Source organism: Xiphophorus maculatus, chromosome 9 (genome assembly GCF_002775205.1).
Source record: "Xiphophorus maculatus strain JP 163 A chromosome 9, X_maculatus-5.0-male, whole genome shotgun sequence".
Classification (NCBI taxonomy): Eukaryota; Metazoa; Chordata; class Actinopteri; order Cyprinodontiformes; family Poeciliidae; genus Xiphophorus; species Xiphophorus maculatus.
In genome coordinates, this window is record NC_036451.1 from 18,903,907 (window position 1) to 18,913,621 (window position 9,715).

Below are 9,715 nucleotides of genomic sequence, written 5' to 3' on the forward strand. Positions count from 1 at the left end.
AGACGGGGGATGAAGAAGGAAGAAAAAAAAAAAACCCAGCTAGTCTGCTTTTGTCTCCGGGGAGCTGCGGGTCGATGCCTCGTCCCACCATATGTCTGATCGCAGCTGCCAATCAACAGGTCAACGCGACCCCGGGGAGGCACGCACTGGTGGGGAGGAAAGGAGGGGGTGAGATCAAACAGTGGACCTCAGGGATGACAGATGCAGATGAAAAAAAGAAAAGGCAATAAAACATTGCTTCAAAGATGGCAACGGTGCACTGGGAGGCAAATTATTGTTAACAGTAATCTGCAGAACAGCGCCTCGCATTCTGATCGATTCACTATTATGGGGCCTTTGAAGCCGAGGTAACGCCGGGCTTTTGTTCGTAGTGGGACACAAGCAGAAAATGGGCTCTGGTTTGGGTTCAGCCGCAGCGCTTCTTTAAGCCTTAAATGCTGCTTACTTCTATGCAATCATGTTTTTCTAATAGTGCAGCAATTTGGGCTCCGCCAGGCTTCGGAGGCTTTTCAGAGTTATTCAGCTGCAGGAACAAACTTCTGAGGCTAATCATGAAGTGAATGGAGGTTTGCAAACGCTGTTCCACGTATTCCTGATTGTTATTAATAAGTAAGTGGCTTGGTTTGTTTTTAAAATTAGCTAGCATCCGAACAACGACATTTTTGTTCTCAATTAGTAGCATAATGTCATATTCTTATACATTTTACCTAAACTATTCCATGAGGCTCTAACTGTTGTTTAAGTGTTTCTCTTCTCTAACAAGGTTTTCTTTTATGTCCATCCATATTTCCATCATCACTGACCAGCTTCCCTGCCCTGAAGACAGGCATCCCACAGCATGAGGCTGCCATCACCATGTTTCACCAAGTGGATGTCATGTGCAGGTGCAATGTTACTTTACATAGTGTTTCCATGTAGGTCAAAAGGTTTGATTTTGGTCTGACGTTGGGTGACAAAAATAACTTCTTACAAATATGTGGTGTGTAATTTTTTTGTTTTCCTATACCAAACAGCACCTCTAGTGTTTTTTCCTGGCCCCTCTTCTATATTAGCTAATTTTGTGGCATGCACAGCTGCTAGTTCTGTGAATTGATTCTCCCGCCTGAGCTGTAGATCTCTGCTGCTCCTCCCTGCAGTCTAAAGATATGCATTTTTGGTTAATTATCCACTCTGAATTGTTTGAATTTGAATGTGTTTGCTTTGTTCTGTCCTGTACATGTTCATAGCCTCAAGGAGATGCCATACAAAAAGAGCTTTGGACGCTATTAGCCACTAAAACTATCTAAATTTTCATCAGACATGTCAGTGTGGAAATATATCGATCAGTAAAAGTGATTAAATTAGCGAATCCTACTTTAACTTGGGTAAATACTAAACAATAAGATTAGGATTTAGATATTACAGTTAGTAAATGTTTTTTTTATCTGTTACATTTGAATAATCCAGAAGTGTTGATTCATTTATATACAATTGAAATATATGCTGTTATTGGTTAGGTTTCAACAAATAGTTTTATCTGTAAGTCAGTCTGCAAGGATTAAATAAATTCATGGATGAATATTATGTTCTTTCTTTGAAATAATTTAAACACCTTGAATTTCTAATTACAAGCACACCCTTGATTTCAAGCTGAAAATCACCTTTACTGAAGTGAAGCTAACCTTTCAAGCAGCTCCCCTCAATCTATCACCACGTATAGATTTATCCTGAATGATCTGTTGTATGTTGGTCAAATCACCGAGTTACACATGAGTTAAGGGGAATCAGCTTTGGAATGCTGCTGTAAACAGAGTGTATTAAAACACGGCCTTAATGTTTCCTCGCCGTCTCAGCAGGGCTGATCTTCTTAGCTCACTCTCTGCTAATCAGCAAGAAAAAAAAAATAAAATCTTTGGGCTTTAATCTACGGCCCCCAGCACGCCACCACCCATCTCATTAGATTAACAAAATAACATGCACATATGCATGCACACACAGAGACACACAGCTCAATCTGACCTCAATCGGATTCGGAGTAATAATGTGGTTAATTATAATTTAGTGTGACAATCAACTGTGCAAACACTTTTTGCAGGAGAAAACAGTTAAAAATGTTTATGAATATCTCACACAATGCTTCACTTAGCAGTATGTTTGCCTATGCAGAAAACAGCAGTGTGTGTGTGTTGAACATTATATGCGTGTGGGGGTGTGTGTGTAAGTGTGTGTGTGCATAGCAAACATATGCAACCAAATTAAAGCCGCAAAGCTGGTGAATTGAAGAGGATTTCATGCAGAGACTTGTTCATGGGAATTAAGCAAATTAGTTCTCCAATTAGCTGCTGACATTGAATAGGAAGATTTGGAGAACAAAAATTAATTAGATGGATTTGTCATTTTCTAATGAACATCGCCAGAAACTAAGTGTGGTGAGTAACACCTGCTCTCCCTGCTCCTGATCCCTCTGACATATTGTTTGTCTGTTCAGAATCTAATTTAATGTCAAATACTGCTGTATTCAAATATTCAATATTTTGCAAATAGGAAGCCCAAGTGAGCAGAGAACAAACAAACTTTAGAAAAGTCAATGTATGATCTAATCCTCCTAGGCTGAAGAACTGTGGATGTAAATGCCAACCTTTGCAAGTCAGAAAGGAATTTCACTATTGACGTGAGCAGAGCAGGTAAAAATGAACTTGATACTTATTTCTGTGGCAGTATTTTGGCGTAATCTCAGAATTCAGCTGAAACCTGGATTTTTAAAAGACAGAGGTCAATAATAAGCACTGCTCAGTTTGGTGAATATTTGCTTTTAGTGTGTCATCTTCTTTAAAGTTAAAAATTTTGTCTATCTATGGAAGTTACTTATTCTTGTAATTTAAAGCAGTTTTTTTATTTCCATTTTATCACTATGTCAGAAAAAGGCATCCCTGTAACACTTAAGATAAACCAAATTATCCAGATTAATTTTCATCTACGTTTTAACATTTTACAGAATAATTTCTAATTTCAAGTAAAAATTTGATATACAGTATGCCACCTTCTATTTCTTATTTTTTTATAATCTAGGAAAGTTCTTTCCCAGTTTTTATACATCCCATTATAAAATGTATATGCCATAATGACATCTTCTTTGTTGTTCCTTTTTTGCCTCCTATTAAATGAAAGAATGAGATATAAGATATGCTGTCTTTGGATTTTTCTCCAGTAAATCATTGCTTCTTCCCTCTTCCTGCTTCCTTCCCTTTTCTCTGCTTCCTACATCCAAGACCACCCATTGTCCCCCTACCCTCCTTATTTTAGAGCTGCGGCTGCGGATTACACAGTGTGATAAGCTTCCTAGTTCTTGAAACTATTTGGGATTGCTGGGATTATCTGGCCTCATTTCCTCAGGAGTCTTCTTTGGAAAGCCCGATTTTAGTCTCTTAGGGCTCAGGATTTTACATCCCGACAGCTTTGACTAACTAGCATGTAGCAACGGGTGGTGTCCTATTAGGAGGCTCACTTTTAGCAAAATCTACACACACACCCGCGCACACCCCCTCACACACACTCAGTCTGGTCCATATGTCTTTTTGGAAACTATGTTCATGATGTACATCATTGGCTTGTTTATGCTAGCTTTGCCTATCACATAAAAAAGTTGGATTCCAAATAAAACCGTAAATAAAAGCACACACAATGGGAAATTTTACATCATTTAATGAAGTTATAGCACAACTTTCTAATACTAGAATACAAGTAAGTGAAATGCAGAAAATATAGAAAATTTTTCATTTAACTACTCATATTTTTAAAATTAAGGATATAATGTAAACCAGAATCATCTAATGACATAAACATATAATCAAATTCTAGAGTTTTCCCTTTTACCACATAGTAAGAACACAACATCAAAAACTGCAAATACAGAAGGAGTCAAACCCTTTCAGGGTACAGACGGATTGAGACCCAGGTGGAGACCCACTTGCGGGTGCATGCTGGACCATGGCCAGTAGAGCCTGGGAGCCAAACAGGACAGAGGAAGTGTCGGGACCTGAGGGCAGCACCAACAGGTCGTTCTGTGAGGGAGGGTAAGAGTGGCGGCAGGGTAGTAGGGGGACGTTAGGGAGGAAAGACGAATCTGAGCTGCCACCCTGCGCACCCTTCTCCGTGCCCTCCGGCAATGGTAGTCGCCTTTTGAAAAATCTTGGTAGTTTGCAGGGTGAATCGCCCAGAAGTGGCCTTTACCATTGTCGCTTCGACCTGCTTTGATGAAGCAATCATTGAGGGACAAGTTGTGGCGCACACTGTTTCTCCAGTTTTTATCCTGTTGGAATATGTAGAGTGGAAAAAAATGTGATTAGAACAAAATTTGCTTGAAAGCAAGCAAGAGTAAAGCAATGGCTGTTCGCAACAGGAAAATAACTAACGAGGCCGTTAAGTACCAGTGATCCACTTTAGTCCTGCTGCTGGCAAGCAGGCGCCATTGTGTGTCGAGAGCCTGTATGATCGCAGTAACACACAACACCCCAAGTTACCTTTTTAGCACGTTGACTAGCGATCAACTTTAATCCATTGGATTGCATCCAAGCTGCTGTCGCACCTGGTGAAGGCAGTGACAGTTTGCGACCTAGCAACAGGATTACTTTATTTGCGAATTTGCCAACAAGAAGCTCATCTACTGTCCCTGTGAGCACCTAATTGCTTATCCACACAGACAGATTATCTGAGCCAACTAGGTCGCTTTGCTTAAGAAAATGGTTCTTAGACCATGTTTTAGTGACTGAACTGAACAAGCAGTAATTTGAAAAATATTCATTCTTGTTTTTTTTATTTGGGACTCACTTGAAATGCAATTGTCTCAACATATCAAAGAGAGACATTTTCAGAGTACTCAGTTTACTTCACGTTAACACCCAAGTTTGACTTCTTGCCTTCACAACTACACTACCTTATTGGAGTTTTATAAACACACAGTTTTTTCTTTAACATAAGCATAACAACAGATCAACATGAATGTACCTTACTCTTGAAGTAAGGATAGTGGTCCATGATCCACTGGTAGATGTCACACAACAGCAATTTCTTTTCCTCAGAAGCCAGAATTGCCTTTGAAATGAGCGCAATGTACGACTGGTTTGGTTTGTCTGAAGATTTGTCAGAACTACAGCTTGTGGTAGTCATTTCCTCCTTTCCCTCCTCATGTTGTTCTTTGTTCCACTCCTCTTCGCTGGTTTTACTTTTTCCAGTGTCTAGGTCTGGATCCTGTGGGAGCGTCCCCTGTACATTGCGACGAATCTCCACCTCTTTTCGTTCAGGATTCTGGTCATTTAGCATATTGTTCTCCGTCTGCTCCGTCGCGCTACTTGCCGTCACTTCTCCTTTCGAACCTTTGACTCCGCTATTGAACAGAAGGTAGTCAATAGTGAAGCTCAGTCCAAGCCTGTCTCTGCTTCCGTTGTGGCTGTTCCTGCTCTCCATCGTCAGTTCCAAGTTGGGTTCTTCTAAACTCATCGTAAATGTTTTAATGGTTTCACGCTAAACGTACAGTAGATTTTTAAGACATGAATGAAAAATGAGTCTTTAAAAAGATCTTCTCATAGTTGTTATTTGAGATTCAAAGCCACTTTTAAAAAAGAACCCCTCATAAAGCGATTGCCTCTGTGCCAACAGATTCTTTCTCCAAAGTCTTACGGTTGACAAGATCACGGATGAAGATGAGCCTTTCAACTGTTGTGAACCTCGATGCGTTAATACCTGACACAATCGCCACCCGTGGAAATGACGTCAGCAGCTTTGTTAGCCGAAGAAAACTATTAACTTTTGTGTTTCACACAATAAACTGCAGCTAAAAACTTCTCTACAGCTTTAAATTTTCCAAAGTCAAAAAAAGAGTTCTCCCATTTGTGAAGTGAAGTTGTGTCTCTGTTTATATAACTGTGACTTTATCCCTCACAGAAAGGGGTTAAAGAAGGCACAGGGGAGGTCCAGGTAGGGGGTCTCAAATGAGGAGGATTATTATTATTAATCTAAGCAAATCTTTGTAATTACGAGAGATTAAACACTCAAGATTTAGCTGGACATGGAATGCAAAAAAATGGCTACCAAAAGCTTTTAGCTTGTTTTTAACAAGATGTTGTCCAAAGAATTGTTTCAACAACCACAGGGCAACAGTTAATAGGCAAAGCTCAGTGCTTTTGAGTTTAGGCATTTCATTTTACTTTAGAGAGCACATAGTGTTGCAATATATGAGAGAGTGGTAAAAGATGATGGACTATTTTCTGTTATTGATGTGAACTATGTTCTAATTTTTAGCAGAAAGTATTTTAATAAACAGAACATTTTGTTTATATTATATTTTTAATTTGAACATAATTATGACGACTACACAGTTAAATATAATTAAAACTACAGTTCTCTGGAAAATTAATTATTCTATATATTTTTGCATAATACTTCACGATCACGATATCTTACTAGATTTTAAGCTTTGAGAAAAGCACTTTTTCATTACTGTCTTCCATTAATGATTTTTGTTTTTCAGCTTTTTCAACTCCAATTAACCTTTAAAATATGTTTATTGCTATCCATTGCTATCCAAGAAATTAATGCACAAAGAATTCCACTTTTGATTGTTTAGTGATAAATACTTAATAAAAGTGAGAAACTTGTGCATGTTTGTCAGGATGCTGCAACCTCTTCACATGGATTACTTGTTTGTTTTAACCTGTGGTCAGAAAACAGTTTTTTCTGACATTTTTGCAGTTCTAATTGACTTATTTTATTAATATCATCTTTAAAATCCATTATTAGGCCCAGAAATTTGTTATAATGTTGAGTTGTGAATTACAGTTCTCAGTTAAAAACTTATTTCAGACTATTTAAACCCTAAGAAAAGTGGAGATCATGCATTTGTTTTACAAATTAATTAACATTTGTTGTAGTTTCATATTTGATATTCTAATTTTACTGATTCTACAATAGACAGATTTATTTAAACATATCTTTGCATAAACAGATAGTATTGATCAAATTAAGTGTAGATGTCTGCTTTGTTCTATGTGGCCAACAAACAAGATAATTCAAATTGGACTCACTTTAAATCATGGACCATGTTGCCCTCTTCTGTTTATAAAATGGAACAAGATGTACAATATGAATCACTGATTAAAATACTTTTGTACTATCACAAGCCAGATAAATTTGTTTTGATGTGAATGTTTCACCAATTGGACAAATATAGATGTAGTGAGACGTTAACACACATTGACTGTTTTAACGTCAATAATTTGTGGCTTTTAAGTGTTTACTTGGAACTATTCTTTTTGCAGGGTTGAATTATCTTTAAAAAAGAGAATTTGATTTGTAAAAACAAGAATTAGATGCACAGTTTGTTTTTTATTTTGTTGTTATTTTGAGTCATAGGCATGCACACAGGCTCAAATAAATATACCCCAACATTGCTCATATTCTATTACACATCATCTATACTGTTATTGTTGCAAATAGTAAGCTTCTGGCATAAATCTGGCTGTACTCTTTCTGAGAGAATTAGAATGGGTCATTATAATTGGTTGGTTTTCTTGCATAAAACTTTTTTTGACCCTATGATATTGACCTTCTATGTACTAGAGAAAAATGAAAGCCTCCAGCTCAGTTGAATCATTGGCAGATCTAAGTTAATGTGAAATTAATGTCTATATTTATCAGGGTGGCCTGGTGTTTTCTTTTATAAGCATAGCATTTTGAATTGGTTGAATGTAATTCAGCACTGTAATAATTTACAAGGCCGTTTACAGGACAGTCTGCTCAGGTTCACATCATATTATAACAAATTAAGTATAAGTTATTACATCCAGTATATTTTACTCCAGAAAGGTTAGAAAGTGGCAGTCAAATGAGAAAAAAAAATTAATGTTACATTCTCAGTCTTCTGAAAGTTTTTGCTTTTCTAAACCTCTGATAAGAACTGCAAACTGTCTACTGTTGCCACACGCAAGCACAGAAGTAGGAAGTACTGTAAGTCAATATGTAATGTTGTTGACTCGGCTTCGTTACAAATGCAACTGACAATTTGGCATTACTCAATGAATAAGTACTGTTAGACAAAAGAAATTGCATTTTATTTTGTCAAGTTTTTAAAATTAGAAAAATTAAGTTACATTAAGTTGACTTAACTAAAGATTTTAAGATTTTATTAAGTTAATTGAACTTAAGATTTTATGTTTTAATTAGTTGATTTAGCTTAAGATTTTACGTTTAATTACATTGATTTAATTTAAGATTTTATGGTTTTATGACGGCAGTTAAAAAGTCACATAGACTCATTTTAAAGTGTTTTAACAAATGTTGAGCAAGTTTTGTCAAAATGGAATTCACTTCTAAAATAATAAAATCAATTCTGAAGTGTTTATTTTTTTACTATATATGCATTGTTTTACAAATGTAATACTCACACTCTATTACAAGTTAAGTTCGTCTTAAGAAACAACTAACTTTTCTGAACAAAATTTTGTTCAAGTGGAAATTACAAAAAACATTTGTATTTTCCTTTTTTTGACAAATGTTTAGTAAGTGCTTATTAGATGTTCAGACACTGTAGAGAAAATGCACTGAACAAGCTATAGCAACTTAAAGATTCCACCTAAATATAGCACTAAATATGGAATTAAAAGACATTTGACAAACTTTCAAAACGAGAATGCGCGCAATCAAACAGTGTAACTAAATAAAACTAAAAAGTATTGAAGTACTTACTGTGGGAAGATGAGAATTCACATGAAAGAAAAGATGGCAATAAAATGTTCTGAAAATTTTTGGAGAGTGTACCATCTGACCATGATGTGTTCTGTTAATCACAGCTGCAACTTGTTTTCTTAATTAGAGAGAATGGATTATTTCCAGTTTGTCTTTCTCTTTTTAAGTTGAAGTTCTAATACATTTTAATAGGTTAAGTGAGATAATGTATACAGTTAACTTGATTACATCAGTCCATCTAACTAGACCCCTAATTGTTTTTTATAGTATAGATCAAATATATTACATTACGATCACTCACTTCATAACATCATATGATGCAGTTTCACAGATTGATTTTCCACGAGGCAGATCTTTGGAAATATGAAGAGCTACTGGAAAATCAGGACTGGATTATCAGGATTATGTACACTTATTTTTTTATATAAGTGTACATTTCCAAACATACCCTTGTAAGCAAATGTTTGAACTCTTTGCTGCAATAGTAGTATTCATGCTTTGAATTGAATTTAATGGTTTTGTACAGTAATGCATGTTCGTTTTGTTTAATTAGTCGTTTTTGTGTAATTGTGACCATGCCTCACACAAAGCTTCACCTTCACTTCTCATGACTGGTTACAAAACCAGAAACGGATTTTTTTGCTCGGACGGGATTTCAAAGGACCATGCTACCCCATCCACTTTGACAGCCTGTGCTCTACTTTCAGCTTGAATTTTAACAATACCAGAGACATGGGTTCGAAATATCTCAACATTATAAAACTGTAACATATTATATTGACACCTATTTTGAAGCCCATTGAAATTCATTGATACTGAGGCCTAATGTAGAAAAAGAGACCTGCCTCTGAGTATTTTTTTAAAAGGTGTACCATATCTTTAAAAGACGGTAATCCCGCCTATTTTAAGTATCACTCTTTTGTTACGCATTCTGATTGGTCAAAACGTCACCTCTGTCAAAAAGGTTTGGCTTTTTATTGGTGGAAGACTTGTCGTC

The 9,715-nt window shown here is 36.3% G+C and overlaps 1 protein-coding gene across 1 annotated transcript; it reads right to left on the reverse strand.

The window, feature by feature from the left end:
- Positions 1-3,907: 3,907 nt before the first annotated feature.
- LOC102235196 (forkhead box protein D5-A-like) lies at positions 3,908-5,475 on the reverse strand. Its single transcript, XM_005795726.1, has 2 exons — positions 4,984-5,475; positions 3,908-4,288 (listed from the first exon to the last, which is right to left on the reverse strand). The coding sequence occupies exons 1-2, from the start codon at positions 5,473-5,475 to the stop codon at positions 3,908-3,910; spliced, it is 873 nt and encodes a 290-aa protein (XP_005795783.1).
- Positions 5,476-9,715: the final 4,240 nt, after the last annotated feature.